The 26,951-nt window shown below is 46.4% G+C and overlaps 2 protein-coding genes and 1 long non-coding RNA gene across 3 annotated transcripts in view; 1 reads left to right on the top strand and 2 right to left on the bottom strand.

The window, feature by feature from the left end:
- Positions 1 to 20,073, bottom strand: part of LAMB1 (laminin subunit beta 1) — a 44,430-nt gene extending 24,357 nt beyond the window's left edge. The window contains exons 1-16 of the mRNA XM_069882839.1: positions 20,012 to 20,073; positions 19,718 to 19,887; positions 17,245 to 17,380; positions 15,324 to 15,397; positions 12,952 to 13,140; positions 12,778 to 12,841; positions 11,105 to 11,307; positions 9,702 to 9,822; positions 9,345 to 9,533; positions 8,493 to 8,672; positions 7,981 to 8,093; positions 7,270 to 7,349; positions 4,663 to 4,798; positions 2,075 to 2,233; positions 957 to 1,084; positions 404 to 527 (exon numbers count right to left, since the gene is read on the bottom strand). Of these exons, the coding sequence (XP_069738940.1) occupies positions 404 to 527; positions 957 to 1,084; positions 2,075 to 2,233; positions 4,663 to 4,798; positions 7,270 to 7,349; positions 7,981 to 8,093; positions 8,493 to 8,672; positions 9,345 to 9,533; positions 9,702 to 9,822; positions 11,105 to 11,307; positions 12,778 to 12,841; positions 12,952 to 13,140; positions 15,324 to 15,397; positions 17,245 to 17,380; positions 19,718 to 19,887; positions 20,012 to 20,051 (2,106 nt within the window). The 5' untranslated portion in view covers positions 20,052 to 20,073. The remainder of the gene's footprint in view (positions 1 to 403; positions 528 to 956; positions 1,085 to 2,074; positions 2,234 to 4,662; positions 4,799 to 7,269; positions 7,350 to 7,980; positions 8,094 to 8,492; positions 8,673 to 9,344; positions 9,534 to 9,701; positions 9,823 to 11,104; positions 11,308 to 12,777; positions 12,842 to 12,951; positions 13,141 to 15,323; positions 15,398 to 17,244; positions 17,381 to 19,717; positions 19,888 to 20,011) is intronic.
- LOC138735129 (uncharacterized) lies at positions 19,820 to 22,632 on the top strand. The gene is made up of 3 exons (XR_011339685.1): positions 19,820 to 19,915; positions 21,882 to 21,975; positions 22,523 to 22,632. It is a non-coding gene; the product is annotated as an uncharacterized lncRNA (long non-coding RNA).
- A 2,180-nt stretch (positions 22,633 to 24,812) lies between these two features.
- The window catches only part of LAMB4 (laminin subunit beta 4), a 41,745-nt gene continuing 39,606 nt past the window's right edge, over positions 24,813 to 26,951 (bottom strand). Inside the window, exon 33 of the mRNA XM_069883129.1 lies at positions 24,813 to 25,656. Within this exon, the coding sequence (XP_069739230.1) occupies positions 25,517 to 25,656 (140 nt within the window). The 3' untranslated portion in view covers positions 24,813 to 25,516. The remainder of the gene's footprint in view (positions 25,657 to 26,951) is intronic.

The raw sequence follows: 26,951 nt of genomic DNA on the forward strand, positions 1-26,951 counted from the left end.
AATTCTATAGGTTTTGGTGGAATAGTTCTGATATCTATAGTATTCTTACCAAATCTGCCAAATTCTATCCATACAAAAGAAAAAGGTAGACATTTATGATATACACAGCACACATTTGCCTTCCCAATGAAACTACTGTGTAAGTTCAGGCCTGTGGAACTAGTTATGCTCCTGTAAAACACAGCAAAAGCCTCTTAGCAGACAACCAACCCACATAATATTAGACTGAAGAAACATATTCTGCTTCACATTGTTCAGTTAAAATCTGGCTTCAGTCATATGCAACAGTATTATAAAACATTACTTCAGATTTACACAGATGCATCCTGCAATAGATCAAAAAACTTTCAGGCTTTAAAATATACTTTTCCACCACAGCAACCCCAAAACAACTTTTGCTCACGGAGTCAATAAGTGTGTAGGGGCTCTCTGTCTCTGTATCCACCGAGGAGTACTGGGGCAGCTCCAGACGGATGGTGTAATTCAGCCCCTTCTCAAAGCAGACGGGCCGTGGGAGAACGACGTATCTGGGATAGGAACAGGAAATAATTCTAACTTCAAATATCCAGCACCAGAAAGCATTTCAGGTGGCCCTATAAACCAATAGAGATAACAGAACGCAGCCAAGACCAGGCAGAACAAAAGCTATGATGGGAGAGAGTCGATTTGGAGGTTTGTGCAAGTCAGAACCAGAAAAGCTTATCAGCAAGGTAAAGTCATGCTGATGTTCACTCGCAGGCTGTGCAAACACTTCCTTTACTCAGTGAACAAAACAAATCGGACAAGAATAACCTTAAAGTCCACACATGCAATGCTAAATACATTTTTACAACTTGTTGGAAATTAAATTTCTGTGATTTTCAGAGAGGCCACTTCAAATCAACAACGCAATGTTTCTCTGCTTTAATTTTTTAAATGTATTTTTTCCTCCTTTTGGCCCATCCAGTTACACTGACCTGGAGCCGGGTGACAGTGAGACAACCTGATTATCATCATCAGGAACTGTGTTGCCACACCGGCTACCCGTGGGAATCTTGCCTGGGCGAGAGACGCTGATCACAGCTTTTTCCCACTGATCTGGCAGCTGGGGAAAAAAAAAAAAAGCTGATCAGCATCAAGCAATGGCCGTAAGCTCCCAGAAACATACATAACTCAGGCCAGGATAAGCACATGCACAGACAGGGTGGTCACTGTGCTTCAGGGAAGAAAGGGCTGCAGCTCCAGCATCAATGGGGCATCTACCAGCTGTGGGTTTGGGCTGAGATAAGATTAGGTAAATGCTCCTGGGCAGCCTCCAGCACGACAGCCTCTCTCTCCCAAAAAAACATGACAAAGTGTAGGTGGTCAGCAGCCTCATCTGCAACACGGCATCAGCAGAGGGTTTAGAGGCCACCTCTGCCTCCACCACAGGTACTGCACCTGAGTATTTCACTGCAATCAATTGCAGCCAAGCTTTAGGAAACAAGCTGGGGGAATTTTGCTCTTTCCTTCCACCCTGCAAATTATCCGCTGTCAAAACCAACTGCTAGCAAACTCCATTCCTTTCTTGTGAGACCTCATCTGGAGTATTGTGTCCAGTTCTGGAATCCTCAACATAAGAAGGATACAGCACTGTTGGAATGGGTCCAGAGGAGGACTACAAGGATGATCAGAGGGCTGGAGCACCTCTAATACAAGGACAGGCTGAGAGAGTTGGGGTCGTTCAGCCTGGAGAAGAGAAGGCTCCGAAGAGAACCTATAAAAATCTTCCAGTGCCTGAAGGGGCTACAGGAAAGCTGGGGAGGGACTTTTTACAAACACATGTAGCAATAGGATGAGGGGCAATGGCTATAAATGGAGAGGGGCAGATTTAGACTAGACATAAGGAGGAATTTCTTCACCATGAGAGTGGTGAGGCACTGGAACAGGTTGCCCACAGAAGCCGTGGCTGCCCCATTCCTGGAGGTGTTCAAGGCCAGGCTGGATGGGGCCTTGGGCAGCCAGGTTTAGTGGGAGGTGTCCCTGCCCGTGGCAGAGGGGTGGAACTGGATGATCTTTAAGGACGCTTCCAACCCAAAATATTTTATGATTCTACCTGTGGCTCATAGCGGATCACAATATCATACTCCATGGAGTAGGGGATGTTGTCAATGTAGAATTCCAAGTATGCCCCCTCAGGGACCCTTACAAATCCAATGCCTGTCCATGATGGTGTGCGGTCCGGTGTGTACTGGCGCTCTATTATATTTACTCCCTACAAAAAGAGGGAACAGAGATTTAGTACTAATACATTAAATTTGCAAGCCCTGTGGAAGAGTGTGAAGCATAAGTTCTGACGGTAGATCACTTCTGCATCTCAGCCTCCATCATTTGCATCCCAGCATTTTCCTTTAAACCCATGGACATACACGCTGCTACCCCTCCAACTAACAGCACACGAAATGCAAGAAAGATAAAATGAAACACTGTACTACTCTTCATCCATTTCTCTGTTATAATGGGGAATTAAATTTGAAAACCTGCTGTGAGTAACTAATTTGCCAACTACATCCGCTGTAAGTAGTTTCACATCACACTTAAGGCAGTAGGATGTACTGCAGTGGCCCCTCACCACAAGGAGGATGTTGAGGCTCTGGAGTGTGTCCAGAGAAGAGCAACGAAGCTGGTGAGGGGGCTGGAGAACAGGCCTTATGAGGAACAGCTGAGAGAGCTGGGGTTGTTTAGCCTGGAGAAGAGGAGGCTGAGGGGAGACCTCATTGCTCTCTATAACTACCTGAAAGGAGGTTGTGGAGAGGAGGGAGCTGGCCTCTTCTCCCACGTGACAAGAGGAAATGGCCTCAAGCTCCGCCAGGGGAGGTTCAGGCTGGACATTAGGAAAAAATTCTTCACAGAAAGGGTCATTGGGCACTGGAACAGGCTGCCCAGGGAGGTGGTTGATTCACCTTCCCTGGAGGTGTTTAAGGCATGGGTGGACGAGGTGCTGAGGGGCATGGTTTAGTGTTTGATAGGAATGGTTGGACTCGATGATCCGGTGGGTCTTTTCCAACTTGGTTATTCTATGATTCTATGATTCTATAATTAATTGCTCTGTTAACTGCCCAAGCTGAGTGCTAATTACTTCTGACTACACCAGGCTGCTCCAAACCAAACCAAACCACTGATCAGAATAACATACAACGAGCAGATCCCAGCCTTCATGAGTAGGTTGTCATAAATAACTGACATCCTAATCATCGATAGATAGTGAATAGCCAAATAAATACATGGTCACAACTTTCAGTCTGAGGTGACAAGTTTTTATCTGCTGCTCTTTATATAAAGCAAAAAAGGAGGAAAAAGGCAACAGAAAATGGAACATATGGTGTTCAAACTTCCCGTTTCAAATACATATCTGCATCCATGAATAGTTCTCTTCATAGAACAACATCCTGTGTATTCCTGAGGAGCTTGCTTAAGTAGAAGGGGATAAAATGTAAGGAAATGTCTATATATAGACGTATCACTTCAGGATGTCCCCTCAAATATCTCCACACTCTTTGAAGAGAGCCTGGGTGTACGTCATTACCCTTTGGCTTTGCACAAAGGATCAGAGCTCCCAGAAATGATGGCAGGTGGGATGTGAGCTAGGCTTGGCCCCAGCAGAAAATACTTGCAAATCTATGCCACTTCATTTTGCCTTGTGCTGGGCCCCTACCTGGGAATTCAGAGTTTTATTCTGCCACCAGATTTGCGAGCAAGCTTTTCAATATTGGTGGTTTTTTAAATTATTCAGTTTGCCGGACAAACGAGAAGCACATCCCCTCAGTCCACGTGACAACGTGAACCTTCATGCCAGGCTCCTCCATTCCTGAGCCTCGCCAAGGCATTGAATATCACCCTCTCTAGCCAGGCAGACACAAATGAACCAAAACCCCTGTGCCACCTCACATGCCTTCTGCTGCAGTCCAACTTCTGCTGTGAACAGTCTTCCCTCTCTGTACTTATCTAATAACAAAAAAACCTCTGCTCTGGCTGAAACTGCAAAGTGGCTGCATTTTCCTGAAATAAATAAATGAGGAGTAAGTGTCTCAATAGCAGGCAGACAAGGATCTGCTGCTTTAGAGGAACAAGTACCTCACCTCCCCGACTCCTTGCTGGAGGCAAAAAATAATTGATGTAATTACCTAGCTGCTGTTAATGAATTAAAAGCAAGGGTGTGTGGTAGGGAACGGAGAGACAGAGACCTCATGTACCATGTCAGAAGGCTAAACAACCTAAAGACAACCTCACTTAGAAAACCAAGGTTTTGCACAATCTCCTGGTTTCAGTGGCATCAAAGAGAAGAGACGGTGTCAGGGTCCCACCACTCTTGAGATAAGATGGGAAAAGCAGGTGTGGTGGGTGCGTATACAGTGTAGAGGGGTAGAGAGGGGGATGTTAGCAGGAAACAAACTACAGTCATGATAAAAGAAACAAGTTTAGAAAGAAAAATGGCAGTTTGTCCCCCTAAATTACTACACTATTTATTGATACTATGATTGAAGAGCTACAGGTTGATGGTTTTCTGATACACTTCCGTTTTATGTTTTCCACATTCTAATTGCAAAACACTAGGGTACAAAACACATGTTCGAAACACCCAAATGGTGAAACAACTTTCCCACAGCTGTCCAGACACACCAGCTCACTAAAAGTGCTACTTACAGGACCCAAGTGGGCTTCCTCCGCCTCAAAGATGTAATGATCGAGCGAAATGAAGTAATAGCCAGGCTCCACCTGGTTGCACTGACGTCCGAACATATGGGGCCGGCATTCACACTGGCCAGATTCACTTGAGCAGCTAAAATAGAAGAGCAATTAATTTACAACACATCTTGGCTACGCTGAGATAGTGCTGGAGCTATTGACACATGAGAAGCGCTCTGGACACAGCTGCGTCTAGACGAGGGAAGTTTTTGGGCTCTGCAGCTGGATCTGCAGCATGGTCCCGGGTGCAGTTTTAGCTCAACCGAACTGCTGTTCTCCTAAATAACTCCTAGGCTCGGGCTTGGAGGAAGCACACGTCAGGGACCATTTCTAGTAAGCACATTACATGCGGTTTCCTCTGTTTGGATGGCTAGAGGATTTAATGGATGCAGGCAGCTCCCCGGGGCCAGACAGTAGTCCTGGGAGAGCTTCACTTGCTACCACAGACATAGCTGAGAGGCATGTCTGTCCCGCAAGCTGAGGGCAGCCTTCATCTCCAGGCTTGCAGGCCATGCAAACAGCATATCTGTTTGTATGGGCTCAGGCAAAGCATGAACATGCATGACCCCGCATGCCCCGGGATGTCAAGGTGCTCTCCTATGCTGCAAAGAACATCCCAAGAGGCCACCCACCAAGAGCTACACAGGGGAAAACCATACCCAGCTGCTTCAAAGTAGGACAGACACAGGCAAAGACATGGGACAGACAAAGCCATCACTGGGGAACGGAGGTCTCTTCACAGTGACGTACAGCAGCTCCACTTCCTTCATAACAAGCCATTTTCTTTTCTCAACAAAGCTCTATCCCCAGACTGCCTTTTGGCAGTTTTATTGTCCCCAGAGAGTCCACCCTGCATTTATGAAGAACCCTTCTTGCATGTGCCTGGTCATGCTTTTTCATAGGAAGGTTTTTTGGTCCACCAAAAGATAACCTTTTCTTTACATTCAAGGTAGAAACTTTTTCTAAAGTCAAAACTCTCTGAATTCCCTGGAGAATCTCCGGCCTTTTCAGGCCCACATTCTAAGAGTAATTTTTAACTGAAACCAATATTGAAATTGCAAGGATTCACTTAAACACCCATTTTGTGATGTCTGAAGTGCCCTAGCTGCTCCAGAAGGAGAGCTGGGAAGTCTCCCCTCTGGGGACAGCGATGAATCCACCACCTGGGTTTCAGAGCAGGGATTAAGTTCAGGCAAGGTGTGGCTGCCCCAGGTGCTGCATCCCACACCCTGAACGAGAGCCAGGAGGCAGCAATTTGGCAGCTGAGCAGAAGAGCCCCAGGGAAGGCAAAGCTCCCCCTTCCCACTTATGTTAGAGAGCAAAGCTGGGAGCCAGAACAGAGTTTTTGCAGCACTCCTGTGGCCAGAGGAAAGCACAGCTGTTCCCTGCTCTTGCCAGGACGCTACACATCCCCTCCCCACGCGGTTTTGCAACCACTGGACTTAGTGCATGGGAAACAGGCTGCAAAGCCTTGCTCAGCTGTGGCCAAGCGTACCCCAAACTCCTGGAAGTGGCTGTGCTAAGGGAACCATTACAAGCTATGCAGCACAACTGATCTGCAAGCAGGGAGCGAGCACGGAGGAGTAAATAATCACTAACAACCGTGCTGTGGTCAGCCAAGGTGTAATAATCCACTTGGGAGCAAAGGAGAAAGCCAGCTGGCAAGACTCCTACTGCAGATGGGGTGTCCACAGGCTGCGACAACCTACAGGAGTCACATCGGGACCAGTCCCAAACTTCGCCAGTCTGATCCTGGGGGCTCCAGGGGAAAACAATTCATCTGCCCCTTTGGGAAACTTCTGTGGTGTCAGACAAAAGCAGGACATTTCAAAGGGCTTGCAGATGGAAGGAAGAAAATGGGACTGAAGGAACGTGCTGCTGTTGAAAAGCCTGGGGTTGGACACACACCTAACTCACAGAAAACTGCTCTGGCGGGAGGAGCAGTCTGGCTACCCAACACCTCTCTGACCAGGCATTTAAGTCAGAATGTTCCATGCTCTTACCGGTGGATGCATCCTCAAAACCTCTGAAAAATCTTTACCTCCATAACGTATGCCTCCAGGCCCACATCCACCCCATGCATCACTCCTGGGGCAACACAGCAGTACCATGCAATGCGTTGGTGGACAGACAGACTGGTCAAAGGTCGGGTTCAGGAGGAAACCAAGAGCCAGCCTGACTTTCCATGCCACCGCCTTACTCCTACTTTGATCCTGTGACAGCAAAGCTTTGAAGCAGACCACATGCTGGGTTACAGCCAAGACAGAGCTCAACCCATGACTGGCTCCTACCTTGACTGCCCAAAGGCAAAGCTACAATAAAAATGGTTCTATCTGTTCATTTGCACCAGTGGCACAAAAGGATGTTGTTCAGCATAAAAAAGACACAGACACCTCTGTCACCACTTGCTGCAATCAAGATCCATCAGTTTCTCCACTTCGGAGCAGAAAGACAGTCTCAAATGTCCCCCTTCAGAGCACACTGAGCCCTGGAGGTTGTTGTTGCAAATGAAGCGAAGCTTGCTGGGGTGAATGTTTACAGGAGGGTAACTGGGCTGAGACTCACTTGTTATTCAACGCTCCTCCCAGGTCACAGTCGCACGGCCGACATCCATCCATGTCGTTACTCAGGCCCCAGTGCTCAGGCTGCAGGAGGAAACATCACTGGCACTGTAACTTGGTGCCAGTTTAACCCCATCTACACCAAGGGCACATTTTGAAATACTCCGTATAAGCCACCCCAGAGTCCCCACCAACCAACAAATCCTGCTCCCCTGCTTGGGAGGGTAGACCCAAAATAAGCAACACAACCTCCCCATCTTGCTTTCCTCTGCCTTCTCAACCATCTCAGGGGCTTGAGAAAAACACACATCTTTCTGCCTGGTTCTAAAAGAAAGCTTTAGGAGGACCCCAGTTCAGAGAACTCACTCCAACTGCACCATTTACACCAGTTTGGGCTCCTCATTTTCTCTTTCACCCCAGGAAGCATTCCAGCAGAAATGCCCCAGATCCCTCATTTTCACAAAGTAACTGCAACAGGTAACGTCTCACTCCTTACAGTGCCAGGAATTAATTTCCAGACGTTCTTGTCTGCCTTGATGTGCTCCCCAGCTCCCCATAACAGGTCATGCTTCACAGCTCCTGACATCCCAAGGTGCCCACTCCAGTCTGAACGCCAGGCGCCTGCTTACAGGCGGTCAGAGAGATCATCCAGCACCGTGCCCCACGCTTTCCACACGCGAGCATCTTCTCGTTTACTTTACGGCAAGCTACTTACCAGGCAGTGATTGCACTGCTTTCCTGTCACCAGGCGCTTACAATAGCAGTTTCCTGTCTCTGAATCACACGGATTACCCCCGGGATGAGTACCCAGAGGATTACACGCACAAGCTAGATTGGGAAATACAAATAGGCAGGTTTGGAGTTACATTTTACATAGTATCCAACTTAAATAGGTATGTTAAAGCTTTTCCTAAGTTGCCCAGGAGAGAGATTAATTGTACATTTTGCTCACCACCCATCCCAGTAAAACTTCCCTGACTTAGAGACTTTTTAATTAAAAACAAATAAGGAGGATTCTCCTATTTCCATTGAATGCTCTAGAAAGAGCAGCTAGTAAACAAAGTTTTTAGGGTGGGGAGACTCCAAGCTATAGCAAATCTGTAAGAATGTTTTTCCATGAAATAAAGGGGGAAAAAAAAATCCACCCTACAAACCAGCTATTCCGGGCTCTAGCAGCTCCTCAAAGAGCTTCTGATCACACATAAAGGAACATATGTTTTTACTCACACTGACAGCCCACTGGGTCATCTGCACTCAGGCCATAGAAACCTTCTTTGCAGAGGTCACAACGTTCCCCTTCCACAAATAATTTACAACGGCATTGTCCGGCAATGAGGCCAGCAGAGAAATCAGTGTAGCGATCGCAGATGCCACCATTTTGGGAGCCAGCTGGGTCACAGTTGCAAGCTGAGAAGGAAGCATTGTGCATGTTTTATTAACTGCTACAAATTAAAAGGCCAAGTCTCACACCAACTTAAACTCAATTGCTGTGTAAACAGAGTGTGTCTGTGTAGGAGGCTGAGGGGAGACCTCATTGCTCTCTACAACTACCTGAAAGGAGGTTGTAGAGAGGAGGGAGCTGGCCTCTTCTCCCAAGTGACAGGGGACAGGACAAGAGGGAACGGCCTCAAGCTCCGCCAGGGGAGGTTCAGGCTGGACATTAGGAAAAGATTCTTCACAGAAAGGGTCATTGGGCACTGGAACAGGCTGCCCAGGGAGGTGGTTGAGTCACCTTCCCTGGAGGTGTTTAAGGCACAGGTGGATGAGGTGCTAAGGGGCATGGTTTAGTGTTTGATAGGAATGGTTGGACTCGATGATCTGGTGGGTCTCTTCCAACCTGGTTATTCTATGATTCCTGTAAGTATTAGACATGACATGGATTAAACACAACAACCAGAGAAACAAAGAGAAAACGAAACTCAGCCAAGCTCACTCAAGACCTCTGAGACAACAACCTTCCCTCAATGAACTTTGTTTGGGAACATAGCACTAGTTGAAACAAAAAGGGGGTAAACCCTAAATTCTCCAGGGTAAGCCCATGGGGGTCATCACCACTCTGAGGAACACGACTGCACTTACGCTCACAGACGTCAGGGTCTCGCAGATCTCTTTCTGGGTGCTGGAAGTAGAAGGGCTTGCACTGCTCGCAGTTGTGCCCTATGGTGTTGTGCTGGCATTCGTCACACACTCCGCCACTGGTATTCCCCGTCGTCACGTACACTGCCATGTCAAAGTGGCACTGGCTGGAGTGGCCGTTGCAATTGCACTCTGTGGCAAACACAACGTAAAGAGTCATCCCACAGGAGATGCAAGTTTGCGGAAAAGGCACACAAAAGTCAACCAAGGCGCATTCAGGATTTATATATGTCACAATTCCCAAGTAACAGCATATAATGCTCATATCAGACTTCAGATCTGCATTTTACTCAAACTCACTTTTGCATGCATTACTATTGCGGCCTTCAGCGGGTCGCCAGGGTAAATCATGGTAGAAATCCATACACTGCTCACAGTTTAACCCTTTGGTATTATGTCTGCACATGCAGTGTCCATGGACCTGTCATTTAAAAAAGACAAAATCAAACAGAAAACCAAAGATGAATATATAGTTCGTTACAAAAGAGGAAGGGGAAAAGCACTCCAAGCTCCAGTTAATGCAAAATATAGCTAGCACATAATGGATATGCTTTTGCAGACTCTAATGCACATAACTGCATGCCAGAGGACATAAAGGACCACAAGAGCATCCTTTGCTTGCCAGGGTAAGAATATCCTCACACAAATTTGTTGCTTCCTTACTGGAACTAATGCCTGAATGAACACTTTCAGAATGAACAAAGAGACCACAGTTCCACCTAAATAATCACAAAACCCTCTTGGACATAAAGCTACCTGTTTATTAGCTGTTAATTAGCTATTAACACGCATGTAGTAGCATCACCACTAGCCCAGCACCTTCTTTCCAGCCCTACCCTGGTCCTTGAAGCAAAGATAACAGATGGTTCGGATGGGCTTTATCCATCAACCCCAGATTTTGCTTTTGACATGCACAGAACAAGCACTATGCAGACAACAGTGACTCTGTGGCAGCCACTGCTGTAGATGATGGGGACTACAAGCACTGGAGCCATAATTTTAAAGTCAAAGCCAGTCTTGCTGCTGCTTAGATGGAGACACTTACTGAAAGGGTACAGCATGCGGGTCGCATGCCAGCATCTCATGGCCCCTGGGGCAACCCACACAACCTCCCCTGTGCTTCCACTTTTTCAGCCAGTTAATAAGTCACTCATTAACAGGGGTGCTATTACTGCTTATCAAGAAAAAATCATGGGAAAACCAGAACCCAGAAGGGATGTGGCATTCCTACAACTGTGTACAATGGAGGCAGCAGGATTTTCCTTCAGAGGCTGCTGTTAATTAGGGCTATAGCTTCCACTTCTCAGCTGATAATGACCGATACAAATGAAGGTCATGTTTGATTCACAAATGTGTTTCACCCTTTGATGCCACTCCTCAGTTTTAGGGTAACCCAAGTTGACCCACACCCCATCTTTGGCTCCAAAGGTTATACTCCTTTTAGCATTCCAACCTTTTAATTTCATCAGCTCTTTAACATAATTAGAAAAAGAATGCTAAACCAATTTTCTTTCTCCTAATCTGAGCTCTCTGTGCATGATTAACACCAATAACAGATATGTTTGCTGAGGAAGAACAGGTTTAATAGCTTTCTTGTTTGAAAATTAAGGGTGGGAAGGGTGAGGCAGCATGCTGTGAGTTTAAACAGCTTAAAAAAGGCACAGACAGGAACACCTTTATGCGGGAAAGGTGTGAATATTTACCATTCCTTCTACTTCTTCATTAAAGCCATCCACTGGTGCACACTCGCTGGCGTGTCCGTAGCAGAAACAGTTCCCACGAACCACCATGTCATAGATGGCGTAGTAGTACTTCTCTCTGATCTCCATTCTTGAGTCCAAAAGATTATCTCCCAGTGTGTGCAGCTTGACAAATTTGACTCTCAGATTTGTGATCTTTAATAGGTCTGCAGGGGACCAAAAAGAAAAACAACAAAACCACAACAACGTTTTCAAATTATTTACCAGATATCGTACTGAATGGGAGGAAGCCAGGAGTGACTTCCCAAGCACACTTCCTATGGGCAGATTAGATCAGATTTAATTCTAGCACTTGCGTACTATTCATCACAACATTTCATACTCTCAAATTTTAAAAACCAACTTATATTATTACAGGATGGTCACTGTATAAATACTAATCTGTTTTACTGTAGGCACGGACAGACACAAACGCAAATATTAAAGGCACGTGCAACAGTACCACCAAGGAGACACTGGTTCTTTGGGGTTTTAAAATGTAAGAAGGGCAAGGACCTGTTAATGAGGAACCACTGACAAGTGGACCTGGGGGGGCTTTTAGAGTTACGAAGTTTTTGAAAAAAATCTTAGTTGGAAACAAGACATGAGTACATTCTTCTTTCTTACACAGATGACCTTTTAAAGTAGTTACATTTTGCTGAAAGAAGCAACATCCCATCACTGACCAAATATAAAGACAACATTCCCAATGGATAGTCCATGGGAAGAAAATATTGCAGTAAATAGTTCAGCCCATGTATTCACTTTGATATTATGAATCCCCAGTAACAACTTACAGCCTTGAAACTAGGCTTGAAAAAGCATTTCAAGCCCAGGTAAGTAGTTTCTCCTTTAAAAAGTTGGTTAAAAAACATTCAACTGATACAGCACCTATCAGACACTCTTCTGCTGTAGATTTCTTCTTCTCCAGTTAATTTTACACTGAAGGACATGAACTGAAACCAGGAATGAATACTAAATCGGAGGTCAAATTTAAGGCCAAGCACTGCAGTTTCCTACTAAGGCCAAATGCACCACAAGGTTTCTCTTTGAGCCATGCTCAGCAACAGATCTCTCCACCTTTGCATTCCTGCATTGTCGTGACTGTGCACAAATACTAGTTATTCGTGTTTTACAACCATATTACTGTGGTCTAGCCATGCAGTACTCCCAAGACCAACCATTCTAAAGCTGTTACTCAGATGTTCTAAAAACTAAAACACAACCTCCTGGATCTCAGCTAGAAATTCAAAATGATGTAAGTACTTCTGTAATTCTGTTTCTTTGCTTTCTGAATACCGTACAATTACGGGATCACTTCCAAGGTTTCTCCTGGTGACCGCATGTATTTTGGGAAGAGGGGGTCCTTAATGAAAATAAATCCCTGATCAGTTAAGAAAAGCACCAACTCCAATGATGTGTGAAAGAGCAATCACTTGAGTTGATGAGACTGATAGTTATTTCCCAGCATGTCATTGTTCGAGTCTGGAAAAGAATCCATACCACAAACACATACATGTGACTAACAAACAGTTACCGGGGCTAATGCATGGCTTTATTTGTGGCTTCCCAGCTTTTGTAAGCAAATAAGTACAGAAATAATTTCAAATGAGCCTAAAAGGTAATTGCATACATACTTTGAATCCTTGGACTGTAAGGATCTTCAATTCGAAAAGCAGGGTCTAGAACACGATATATTACCTGGAGGAAAAAACAGTACAATGAAAAATTCAGCTTTAAAAATAAGAGAATCTGTGTTTGTATGGAAAAAGTCTATAGAATAAACATATTGGGGAAAAAAACCCTCTGACCTCTCCCTCTGTTGAAGGTTCAATGTCGGAGTATCGAGAATCACATATTATATCATCCACTTTCTTCATGGGTCCAGTTGAAATCCCAGGAAACGAGCTTTCACAGTCATATGCAAAATACCTGTATACTTGCCATGTTTTTCCAAAATCAGATGATCTTTCTATCAACATTGCAGCAGGACGGAATGTCTAATAGTAAGAAAAAAACAGAAGAGATTTTATTCAGTTAATGATTTACTTGCATTTACATTGAGCGCTTTTATGTGTGAGCAATCCATGTGTCTGGATTTTAAGCTCTCTCCCTGCACTGACCACTTCCAACATATTGAAATACTGAAATATTTTTCTGATGATATCCCAAGCACTTAAACACTCTTACCAGAAATAAGCAAACTTCTAAGTTTCATGGATTCCAAATCCTTTCTTAAACCTGGGGGTTAAGATAGGGCTTTAAGAACCCAAAAGGACTTTTTCCACTGCTTGTGGAAAGCAGTACAGCATTCTTTCTTGCTGTACCTCCTTGCCTAATCTGCAAAGGACCTAACAGGCCTCCTTTCCTGCCTTGGGTACCATTTTCAGAAGCTCTTGCTGAGCAGTTTCCCTTGATGCTCAGAAAAGCCCTGGGATTTCCCACCTCTTTGTCTGACCCCACTACCTTCTGCAGCATCTCTGCAAGCTGCTCTCTGTGCTCCATTAAGAAAATCTTTAAGGAGATTGAGAAATTCAGTTTCATCCATTCTTGCTACATTTGATTCCTGCAGTCCCAGTGATGCTACCCTAGATGGCCTTGACAAGACTCTGGCAGACTGCATTTGCTTCTCACAGAGCACTGTCTTTCTTACATATGCATATTCAACTCCATAACAACTAGCTAATGAGACTTTAAAAAGATTTTTAATCCCTCTGACCTAAAAATCTTTTGTTTATCAGCTGTATTTCAAAAAGCAGGTATTAAACACCTGGCTCGCACCTACTAAGAAGTGCCAACAGCCTCTTCATTAGTTTTATGTATTCAGAGGAGGCTCTATGACAGCCAAGCACAAAAGCTGGGAAGAAATTTTCTTTCTGCTTCCTGGCTGAAGGTGTCACCCAGCTTTCTCAGAGGTAAGGCAGCTCAAGTGTCTACCACACAAATTATCTTTAAAACAATCTTTCCCCCACAGCCTTCCCCCTGACAGCAGAACAAGTCCAGCAGCACAAGGGCACAACGGTCACGGCACCTGCATCAGGTCAGGGGTCTCCAGGGAGTCCTTTGCTGCCAGGGGCCAGCAGAAAGGACCACCTTCCACCTCAGCACTGGAGAAATCCAAGCCAACACAGCAGGAAAGAGGAAACAGGTCTTCCAGAATCATAGAATCATTTAGGTTGGAAAAGACCTTTAAGAACACCCAGTCCAACCACAAACCTAACACTGCCAAGTCCACCACTAAACCGTGTCCCTAAGTGCCTCATCTACAGGTCTTTTAAATACCTCCAGGGATGTTGACTCCACTGCTTCCCTGAGCACCCTGTTCCAATTCTCAAGAACCCTTTCAATGAAGAAATATTTCCTAATACATGTCCAAACCTCCCCTGGCACAACTTCAGGCCATTTCCTCTCTTCCTGTTACTTGTTACTTGGGTAAAGAGACTGAAAGTCACCTTGCTACAACCTCTCTGCAGGCAGTTTTTAGACAGCAATAAGGTCTCCCCTGAGCCTTCTTTCTGAAGATTAAACAACCCCAGTTCCCCAGCTGCTTCTCATAGGATATGTTCTCCAGGCCCTTCACCAGCTCTATTGCTCTTCTTTGGATGCGCAGAAGCTGAGTTAAAATGTAGGAGATAATTTGTCTACATGCAAAGAGCAGAGATTTAGCCCTACAGGAACTGAAACCTCAGCTGAAGGTTGCCGCTTGCGCTTGCCTGTAAGTTAGGATGTACAGGACAATCTGCCATTCCAAGACATCTGTTTGTAAAGAAACAAAGAGACTTTGTGTACAGATGTTCCCTCTTCCTGAGGACCCTTCTATTTGCCAAATGAAAACCGATACCTTGGCCAAGTTTGTTTTTAAGAAGAAAAATCCTTGCTACTAATGGTTAAGCTAATGAACTTTTAGAACATAGCCACCACAGAGAGAGACAACCAACCCAAACCCCGCTTCAGTATGACTCCTTCTGCAGCCTCACTGGAGTTCAAACACAACTCAATCCACAAGTCACAACTTTGCCTTCCTGCACAGTTTCAGAAGGAGCTAATAGTTGGCAGCTCTAAAAAAATCAGGCAAAACAGTTCAGACAAAGCCCAAATCCCAAACGTCAAACAGATGTGAAGGACTATAAGACATCTCATTTCCTTATGCTTTGGGGTTCAAGTGAGGCTGTGGCTTACGTACCTTGAAGGTCATAATGAGATGAGTGAAATGAAACTCCGCTTCCAGGTTCAGCTGGATAGTCACATTTTCCAAACCTGCAGGGGCAGAGAAAAGAAGCTGTGCAGCAAACAGACACCCGCCAGCCCCTACACCTAAATTCTGCCAAAACTCTTTGCTCTGATGGCCATTGCCACTTAGAGAGTTAATTAGCAAGGCCCAGGGGAGACACTGAGGACCTGCTGAAGACTATCATGCATGAGATTCTTGTGCATCATCTGCACTGGACACGTTACACCAACAGCACTGCCAGCATTTCACACTGCGTAACAGGGACAACATCATTGGGTGCAGGATAAGGATGAGGACTGCTATCGGAGAGCAAAATTCACAAGCGTTTGCAGGCCTAACACCCCAATCTCACCAATGACTGAGGGGGACCATTTCCCATCTTTCTTCACTCGCATAAGACTCTCCTATCCATCCAGATGCAGGAACATTTCCTTTACAACCTGGTTTTGAAGTACTGCTAAAGAAACTATTACAGCCCCGCTTTGCAGCTGTGAGAGCTGGGAAACCAGTGACAAGAAAAAGCATTTCCAAACTCTGCTGTACCTACAGTCAGGGACTTTACACAGAAAGGAAGAAAAATAGTTACAAATATTTTGTCATATGAAAAGACCTCTCATAACAGCTGAATACTAATTATACAGTAGCTAGAAATTTAAAAACAAAAATGAAAACGTCAAGTTAAGATTTACATAGAGGAGAAAGGGTAAGAAATTAAAATAATAAACCAAGAAGGCACTTAAATTTTTGACCAGCTGTAACTTTATGTAGAGCATGCAACAATGGTCTCTTCTGCTGCATGCCTGCATAGAAGAAAACATGAATTGGACAGAAAGAATCATTTGTTTTTTATTGTTGAAGGACATTTTCATGACCTTATGAGCCAAGAACTTTTCTGTGTGAATGCTGCCAAGCCTGTTGTAAAAAACATGAATTATTTGGAATGCTAGAGGGGAGCCACTGGAGACAAGCAGCTTGCTAGTCAAATATAAATTGTTAAAAAAGGATTTCAAGAAAATTCTTCTTTACCTACCAGCAGAAATGTTAGAAATATTACCATTTTATTTTAATGTACAGTAAGACAGCTACTGCCAATGTATTTGCAGGAGTCCCACCCTGTCCAGTTGGTTTTAAGGCTTCAGGGTAGGACTGCTGTCTGAGAAACCTCAATGCCTTGTTTTGTGTATGAGGGCATGCCAAAAGCCATAAAAGTAAGAACAGCAGAGGAAGGATTTTTTTTTTTTTTTAAAAAAACCCACTGAACTAACATGCAATATTTTTTTTTATCTAGCCAGCTTTTTTTCTGGTGTTCATTTTACTGTTTGGCATATGGATACAGGAATTCGGGGAGCCCAGGAGGAAGAAAGCAGTTTGCAGGGTAAGAGATATCCCTGGTTTTGCTCTCCTGGGGGAGGAAAGGGAAGCAGGAGGTCTGCAGGCGGGATGGCAGCCCCGGCTCTGTGCCCAAACCTCCTCCTTCCTCGCCCTCCCTCTAGCCAAGCTCAGGGAAGAGCTCAGGGAAGCCCTGTGGGGCCTCCTTGGCAGCACCACCCCAGGATATTTACTCCTGGAAGGCTGCTCTGCTCCTGCTGCCCAAACATGAGGGAGATCTGGAGTCAGTGTGGGAAACTTTTCTCTTTAGGAAAGGATTCCTGCAAAGTTGTGAGATGGTTCTTTCATCCACTGAGGCTCGAGTGGTCTTTGTTGTGGATTAAGGGTCACTCTGGGACACACAAAAGCAGCCAGTTTTACTCAGCCCTCCTCAAACAGCAGGATCCCTCACACAGCAGTGACAGCAAACCCGCAGGTACCCTTAAACACAAGAAAGGGAAGCAGTTCCCAGCCCTGGAAATGGCTCCTGGTCAATTCTCCCTACCGTTTTCTGACTGCCACCAGAGCTTCAGGCGATTTGGAGCAAATGTGGTGACAACATTTTCAATGCGATGACTGTCAGGATTGAGAGTATCATGAAAGGGATCCTCGGAGTCACATATGAAACATTTTTTGTCCTCCTGAAACAACAAAATAATCAGCATTACTGATTTTATCCATGGGGCAATAGTTGTTTCCTGCAGATAAGAACATTTTCCATCCGTATCACATTCCACTCATTTTGCCTGCAGGAGTCATCAAAGGTCCTTTTTTGTTGAAATGATAAGTGTATTTACCGTTATGAATAAATGCAAATTGTGAAATCGCAAACATGCCAGGAATTCCATACGCTTTATTTTTAGAAGTACGTTTTCTATCGAAATTGCAGTTTCAAGAAATCTCTCCCAGCACATGTATTCTCCAGCAGAAGTTGGAACCCAAGCCAGCGTCTACAGAAAATTGCTGAGTTGCTTCTGTACAAATGTACTCATGCAAAACTGCATCTTCAACAGTTTGTATAAAATAACACTGGCTTTTGGGAGCTAGCTTGAAGATGTTAAGTTCTCTGTATTTAAAGATACCTCCAGCAAGCCTCAGTGATTTAGTGACCAAGCCCTTGCAGCATGGGGTTAACATTACTCTAAATCCAGCTTGTCAAGCTCCTACTTAACCTAACATCTTCACCTTGGATTGCAACCCAAAGCTATGCACATAAACCCAGTTTCCACACACGACAAGGTGTGTCCATAAAAAAATAGCTGGCTGCAAGTCTGACTGGCACGTGCTGCTTGGGAAAGTCGGATGCTTCTTTATCAAGACAAAAATCCATTGTGACTATTACTACGAACAATGCTAGTTTTGCATTGCTTTGGTGCCTAAATCCACCACTTTTCAATTTTGGAAGGTACAGCGAGAACCAAACCAAAACGGAGGGTTCCTACCCAAGCCAACTGGCTGTTTGGCAGACTGGAGGGGGCAGAGGAGGGAGAGAAGCTCGTTGCACTGCAGGCAGGGAGCCCCAGCACACCCACAACACATCACTGTCAAAAGCTACACGGCATCATTCCTCTAGCAGGTTTATGGAGACAAATGCAACGCTTTATCAGCCAAGAATGTGAGAGCTGGCAGGTTTGCGCCACTCAAGCTTTCACCAATTTCAGCTTCAGTGGCTCCTCCCAAGCCCGGCACTTCGCCCTGCAAGCCCCTGGAGAATCCTCCAGCGGAGAACATGGCAAGAGTAGGGGGAGTCTGGGAAAGACATTCCCTCTTCCCAGCCCCAGCACCACAGCCCGTGCTTCATTCTATGACTTGGTCCTTCTCCCACCAAAACTGAATCCTAGAAGGCTCAAAGTTTTAAAGTGCTCAGCATAGCCAAGACTCATGTTACTAAGAGGATACTTAGCACCTTCCCAGGATTTCTTCAATACCATTTTACAGTTCAGAAGCAACTAGGGACACCCCAAATGCTGGACTGGGACTGCGAGTGAACGTCTGAAGGGCACACGTGAACATCTAAAATGATGCTTTTTTACTATTGGCAACTCAGCATTTTTCTTGACGAGAAAACACAACAGAGATGTTCTACCAGAGATGTTAATTTCACTAACGTCAATCCAGACATATTCCAAAAACGTTCCAGCAAAGGTAACTCCTGTGTTAAATCAAGTATTAACTCTAGCAGACAGACCAGCAAAATTAAAGGCAGGGGGGAAAGACTTGGTAACTTCAAGGCACAAGGAGTCCAAGGCTCCAGCCCCTTAGGCAGGGCTCCTCCTGCTTCCCGTGGTTTTACTTCCAAGAAGCAGAATCCGTCCCTATTGTCTCCACAGTAAACTCAGCCACAGATTATCCCCTTACTTTCAGTTCAACAGAGTTCCACTTATAAGTGATATTTTATTCTTTTCCACTACCCCTTCTGCCTCAGAGATTTTAAGGCTGGGAACTGCTTCTGTTTCAAACAGTAACGACCTTTGGGTTTGTTATCCCTACCCAGGTCCTACAGACACTCTCCATCGGGAAACCGTCTAGATGGTAAAAGTCTCAAAATCAAGCACTAACCGGAGCACATTCCTCCTTATTCACTTCGCTAAGGAAAACGGGGGGTCGGGAGCTGATGGCATCCCTGCACTTGGGATGCTCCGACGGGCCGGGGGGTCTCGCACAGGGACATGAGGCTGCCGCACGGGAGACCCTGCCCGCACCCCCATCCCATCCCATCCCATCCCCGCCGCCTCCTCACCCCGGGATGTCATTCCCAGCCAGGCGGGGTGTCCCGGGACAGTGCCACCCGTCGGGGCGCTCACCTGGAGGCGCCCGATGATGTAGGAGGGCTCGGGCTGAGCCGGGGGTGCTGTCCCCACGTCGGGGCGCTCACCTGGAGGCGGCTGCCGCTGCAGCGGGGCTCGGGCTGCCCCCGGGGCGCTCACCTGGAGATGCCCGATGATGCGGGAGGGCTCGGGCTGCCCCGGGGCGCTCACCTGGAGGTGGCTGACGATGCAGTAGGGCTCGGGCTGGCGGAGGCCGCAGGTGGAGGAGGCGGAGAGGCGAGCGGCGCGGCCGATGAGCAGGTCTCCGGTGGCGGGGTAGCAGCTCCCCTCGGCGCAGCCGTAGCTGTACTCGGGCTCCTGAGCCGCCGCGGAGCAGAGCGCTGCGCGGCCGCGGAGAGAAAGAGAGGGGTGAGAGGAGAGCGCGGGCAGCTGGGGCGCCCCGCGGGGCTCCCCCCGGCGCTGCCCCGGCGGCGGGAGCGGGAGCAGGAGCGGGGCGGCGGTTACCGAGGAGGCAGCAGCGCAGGGCGAGCGGGAGGCGGCCCATGGCGAGCGGCAGCACGGGACGCTTCGGGGCTCCCCTCCGCGCCGCCGCCGAAACCCGCGGCTCCGGCTGCTCCACGCAGGCGCCCCCCGCCCCCGCGGGGCCGCCCCTCCCGCCCCAGCCCCGCGGCCGTCGGGGAGGGGAACGGGAGCACCGAGGGGCCGGGAGCGAGCGTCCGAGCCGGTCCCGCCTGCGGCCGGGGGGCTGCGGGGGCTGGGAACCTGGGACGGACGGACGGACGGACAGACGGATGGAGGGACGGATGCACGCATGGATGGATGGACGGACGGACGGATGGATGGATGGACAGATGGATGGATGGATGGACGGACAGATGGATGGACGGACGGATGGACGGACAGATGGATGGATGGATGGATGGATGGATGGACGGATGGATGGATGGACGGATGGATGGACGGACGGATGGATGGACGGGTGGATGGACGGGTGGATGGACGGGTGGATGGACGGGTGGATGGATGGATGGATGGAGCGAGTCCAGAGAAGAGCAACGAAGCTGGTGAAGGGGCTGGAGAACAGGCCTTATGAGGAACGGCTGAGAGAGCTGGGGTTGTTTAGCCTGGAGAAGAGGAGGCTGAGGGGAGACCTCATTGCTCTCTACAACTACCTGAAAGGAGGTTGTGGAGAGGAGGGTGCTGGCCTCTTCTCCCAAGTGACAGGGGACAGGACAAGAGGGAATGGCCTCAAGCTCTGCCAGGGGAGGTTTAGGATGGACATTAGGAAAAAATTCTTTACAGAAAGGGTCATTGGGCACTGGAACAGGCTGCCCAGGGAGGTGGTTGAGTCACCTTCCCTGGAGGTGTTTAAGGCACGGGTGGACGAGGTGCTAAGGGACATGGTCTAGTGTTTGATAGGAACGGTTGGACTCAATGATCCGGTGGGTCTCTTCCAACCTGGTTATTCTATGATTCTATGCACAGATGGACTCTCTTCTCACCTAGGAGAAAAAAATTCTCCAGGGACACCTGACAGCATCCTTCCAGTATTTAAAGAGGGGGCTGTAGGAAAGCTGGGGTAGGAAAGGTTTTAAGCCAGAAGAGAGGAGATTTAGGTTAGATATTAGGAATAAATCTTTTATTGTGAGGGTGGAGAGGCACTGGCACAGGTTGCCTAGAGAACTCGTGGATGCCCCATCCCTGGAGGTGTTCAGGGTAAGATTGCGTGAGGCTTTGAGCAATGTGATCCAGTGGGAGGTGTCCCTGCCCGTGGCAGGGCTCTGGAGCTGGGTCCCTTCCAACCTAAACCATTCTATGATTCTGTGGATGAATGGAGTGTACCCATACAGCAAGGCCAAAATACCAGTGATGGCCCAAGGGGTTGGCAGCTATCATGTGTGATGCTCGACAGCCCCAAGTCCCCTGGTGCTGCGGTGCAAACACACACATCTCAGGAATGCTGTTGCTGGGAGTGGTGGCCACACTGCCCCACGGGGCTGGATCCGGCCCTGGCGTGGGCAGAGAGCCCCATCGAGCCTGGGGTGGGCACCGCCAAGATGCTCCTTGTTATCTGGGAGCATGTGGTGCTGCTGCTTTCCCAGGGGCTCTGGGCAGCTGTGCTGGAGCTGCCTCTCTCTTGGGTTCCCTGGGCTCTGCTGGGGGACATGGGAGCTTTATCAGCTGGCGGCAAAGTCACCTTGGCACCCCGGGGAAAGATTTACTTGTAAATAAACACTGAGGAGCTGGTACAAAGGATGGATGCATTTGAAGAGCACAGCCATGCTGGGTGCAGGCTGGGACAGATGCCAGGGTTTACACATCCAAGACTTGCTTGTGCACGTGTAACGTGTAAACTTTTGTAAATCTTTACCAGGTACCGGTGTCCCTCAAGAACACTTTACCCTCACTATTTGCAGTGCCAAAGTGGAAACACATCACAGTCTGCTGTCCCAGCAAACCCTGCCAATGTAGGTAAATACATTCGTTCTCATTTTACAGATGGATAAGCAGAAACAGAGAGATACCAAGTGACTTGCCCTAGAGGTTAAACACCAAGTCTGAAACATAACTGAGGACTCCCGACTGAAGAACTCTTGGGGCTGTTTCATTAAAGATATCCAGGAAATTAAACCATTTTAAGCTGACAGGGCAGGAATTGCAATACAGGACCTCTTTTGCAACACAGTCTCCTAGATTCACAAAACTAGTTCAGTTTCACAATCCTGTCATGTATATCACAGCACAGCTTTGTTTTTAAACTTCAGTACAACAAACATTTTTGTCCCACTAACAGAAAATTCTTCACTCTGATGTGGTTAGAAACTTCTTGGTTTTATGGCAGATGGGCAGCAGCATCGCTCCATATATGACTGTGCGAGGACAGAATGTTTCATTGCCACTGTTTTTTTTTTTTCTGTCCTATATTTTTTCAATTTTTAATAAAGTTTTAACCTCCTTTTTTGTTGTTTGTGTTTGTTTGTTTGTTTGTTTTTATTCTTTCTCCCTGTTTCGTAGCCTTGTGGAAGTTCTACCCTCGCCTAAACCTAAAAAGGACTAAACTTACCTCCAGAGCTCCTTGCTGCTGTGGTTAGGCTTCTTCCTACCTTGTCATGGATGGCACGACAATGTGCTGTGTTCCAGCCTTGGGGTCACCCTGCTGCGTGGCATCAGGGATCAAGCTAGAGCCGTGAACTGGGAGAGCCACTGTCACCTATAACCATGGTCACCGTGGGGTGTCTGTCTTTGTGCTGGGTTAGAAGTCTTCTCAAAGAACTAAATTTCAGAATTTGACCTCAATGGGACCCACTTGATCACCCATTTTATTGTAACGCTGCAGAGGCTGAATGCCTATCAAATAGAGCTGATGAGATAATTTTTAATTATTGTATCTTTAATTATATGTGGATTTGGTTAAGTGTTGTTTGCATTTTGATTAATGTCATTGAAGTGAAAATGCTCAACAGCAAGATAGTGATTTCAGTCTTTTTTTCCCAAGAAATAGTTTTCTGGAGCCACTTCCACCCATAAGAAAGAGGGTAAGAGGGAGCTAAAAATAAGTAATTTTGGTCCAGATACAACATTTCCCCAGAAATTAACTTCGGGAAAACATTTCAAAAGTTTTTTTGCACCACTTCCAATGGGGAATGCTGTACAGTTGTAAACCGCAGAAGCTGTCACAGGATGGGTTTGGTGTCCTGTAGCTGCTGGTCTTGTCACGTCTTCTCGCTTTGTGTGTCTGAGCATGCTTGGAGGAAGGCAGAGGAGGTCAGACTCCATGCTGACTTTCTTCTTCCTGTTTCCGCTTTTCTTCCAGTGATTTCTGTTTTCCCCATGTGGATACATCTTCCCTCCAGGCCACGGCTGCCTTGTGTTTACAGATTTCTTATCCCTGTGGCCTGTCAAAAGCCATATGGCAAATCTCACAGCCAACAGTGGATTTTAGGAGGAAGGCCTCTGTCAACTTTCTAACTGTGAATTCAAGTTTTTAAATCCATGAATGAAATAATTTTGATTTATATGCAATTGGGAATTTCTTTCTAGGTGCTTCAGTTTACCTGTTTCAGGTGCAGTGCAGCAGGGCTGCATTAAAGCCTGCAGAAAATCCTTCATTATCTGGAGACCTGCAAGTGAGCAGCTTGGAGAGTGTGTGCTCCAAGTAAGCCAGAGATGCTCGATTTAATTGTGGCAAAGACAACCTAAATACACTCATTTGACTGTAGCCTAGTAACTCCTAATGAAGCTTTGTGCCTCGCAGATAATTTTTTTAAGTAAGCGCTGAAATTCAGAAAAAAAACTAAACCAGAAATTGCTCACAAGACTGTATTCAGGTGTCTCTGTTAGATTATATCAGAGTTATAATTTGAGTCCATAATTTTTGCAATAGAAGGTATTATTTGGGTAGTGTATGTTGTACATTGCCCTGGAGCACAGCTGGTTTGAGTTAGAGGAATAGCTCTGAATTCTCATCCATGCCAGCAATTCCCACCCAAGTCCCCCACTGCACAGGAATGCTACTTTGGCTCTTGTAAACACAGAGTGATAACCGTGGAGGGTTTATCTCAGTTGGATCAAAACAATGCTTGCTCTTAGACAGGGATTGGTTTACAACATTGGTTACACATGCTGCTGGTGTGAAGACTCTTAGCATTTACGGGTCCTCCTGGTAAAGAGCCCTGTGCTCCTGCAGAGCATTCTGTGCTTTACAGATACTCTGCGCTACAGATGTGGTCTGGTTCTGCATCTGAGCACCCTGCAGCAGCGCTGGGCTTCTTGTGCCAGCTAAATAAAGTCTATGAAGGATATTTGCTGTGGGATGGTCCAGACAGGAATGACACGACTGGTTTTAACCGAAGAAAAGCCACTGCTAGTCTGCTTAGTGTCCTGCAGGAATATGGGTGGGATCTTGAAACTGAGGCTTAGTTCCTTTCAGTCTTTTTCAAATCCTAGCTGTTCTGTAGCATTTGCTTAGCCCCAGTCTTCTTCTTCACATTAAATGGAAAAGCATTCTAAATGACAATTTGGGTCAAGCTCTGTGTTCTTTATGGTTACAAGAAACTGTTGTGTGAACCCTGACTTCCATGAAGTTTTGCATGTGGGATAAAAGCTGGATAAACTGTTTTTCAACATTTGTGGCTCTGTAGGCTCACTGCTTAAACCTAAAAGCTGGATTTATTCTCCAGTTGCTGGTTGCATTAATAAAGAAAAATGCGAAAAATCTCATATGCATTAAAAAAAAGGTATTGCAGGAGAAGCATTGACAAATGATCCTTAACAACAACTTTAACAATGATATAGGAGTTGTTTTCGGCAATAAGCATCTGTGCACTGCCATCCAGTGGGCACTGGGGAATTGGTTCTGTCACCCACATCTAATGGCCCAGCGCTGTGCAGGGGACCTTCACATGGTCAAGGATCCCTGGTGACCCTCTCTACTCTGCCCCAGTGAAAAGACAGGGATGGAGGAGTGATGGTACCCTGGGGATGCTGCTCCTTTCAGCAGGGATGGGTACCAAAGCCCATGGCCCTTCATCTGCATCGCCCCATCCAGGTCTGTGCAGCCCCATGTGGGGCTGTGGCACAGCCGCAGGTTATTGTAGGATTCAGCAAAAGCCACAGGGTGTTGGGAGCCTCTGAGGCAGTTACCTGTAGTTCTCTGAGCAATCAACAATCCTCCTTTTGCATTCCCAGCCCCCTACAAGGGGAACACCTTGGCTGTGGGCAGGAGTATTTTAGAGCTTCCTCAAAGACTGCACCCCAATTAGTTTATTAGCTGGTTTATTGAACAGTATTTCCTATTTCCATATAAACTCAACTGGACAAAAAAAAAATCCAACCCAAACCAATCCAAAAACAAAAAAACAAAACCAAGAGAAAGTTACATTATTGCCTATGCCAAAATGCTATATGCACCTTCAGATGGATTTACAGACACAGCCCTCAGTGGCGGGAAATTCAGGAGGGAGTAGGTATAAGAATTAAATGCACTGTACCTGATGGTCTGTCCATATCCTAACTTTTGCATGTTGCATACTTGCTTTCCTGCTCTGTGATTTCATTTTTAATGGCTATCACTTGTTCTTCTAGTTGTCTCAGTTGCTCTGCCTTGTCTTGTTTGGTTTGATTCAGGTCCTGAAGCTTCTTCTCCAAATCTGGAAGAGCAAAGACATGCAATGATGCTCATATTTGTTATGTAAGTAAGATCCAGGGATTAACAGTGTATCTTCCCCCAGGAGTTTTAGAGGCAATAAGCTCATTTCAAATGGGGAATGTTACATATGCAACTGGAGGGACAAGTCTGGCTGCTGATCTGCAACAGAAACATGGCAGCCTTAAAGAAATTAATTTCTCAGCATGTGCTTTTGTCCATCAGCTAGGATGTGACAGGATGTGAAGCTTTTAAAGGAGTTGACTTAAAGGGAAGCACTCAGAGGAACACTGTGCCCACTGACGTGTGTAAAGCCTAGACAATTCAAATGTAATGGGCTTACGTCTCTCTCATTTACAGGAATGTTTCCACTGGTCCCTGTGAAGCTAGACCAGTGTAAACATACTGGTTATAGGTCAAAACCACATTACCCACTGACTGTTTCCAATGCACTGGGCATTTGGAGTGACTGGGGTGCTCTTAACGCTTCTGCTCAAGGTATTTGCTCAAGGTATTTCTCAGGGTCCTGTCCCAAAGAATTTTCTCCAGGGATAAGAGTTTCTACCTGTGCTTTGCTGATGTTACACTGTATTTTTGGACATTGTGCAAGAAGTGTGTGTGGAGGCTGTGCGAGGAGCGATGCTGCAGCTGCCACAGTCTCTGCTACCCATCACCCCTCTGCCTCCCAGCCACAGCCCTGCAGGTCCAGGGCACATCAGCTTCAATCTCCGTGCAGTGCACGTGGGCGACGACACCAGAGCATGGACTGGCATGGTCGAGGTGTGTATTCAAGCCCCGCTGCCTTCTTTGGGGCACAAATGTTTCTCTGCATGTTTGAGCAAGTCAGTATTTGTACCTGGCTTGTTTTGCCATTGCCCAGAGATAATGTCTGAAGGGGAACACGTATGGACTGTTAAAAAAGAGCTACCCCACAGCTCTCTATACCACAAGACATCACTTGGGTAATGCAAGAAAAGACAGAGTGCAAAGGAAAGATTTAAGGTCCAAACACCCAAAGCAAGTGTATAAATCAAAGCTCCCAGCTAAATCTGCAGCCAAGTTTTATGCAGATTTTGCCCTATTCCTGCTTTTAAACTGTCTGAATAAAACCACTGCAAATCTCTGTGTGGACACTTCTTAAAGTCTACATATAGCAACTAATTTATGTCAGAAAAAGTACATAAGCCAAATCAATCTAACTGCTTTTAAACTGCTTGGGTATCTTCAAGCAGAGAATTTCATCAGTTTAATTGTTTTAAACCTGATTTCAGGTGAACTGAGTCTGCTAGAATCTGTGGG

The sequence above is a fragment of the Phaenicophaeus curvirostris genome, chromosome 1 (genome assembly GCF_032191515.1).
Source record: "Phaenicophaeus curvirostris isolate KB17595 chromosome 1, BPBGC_Pcur_1.0, whole genome shotgun sequence".
Classification (NCBI taxonomy): Eukaryota; Metazoa; Chordata; class Aves; order Cuculiformes; family Cuculidae; genus Phaenicophaeus; species Phaenicophaeus curvirostris.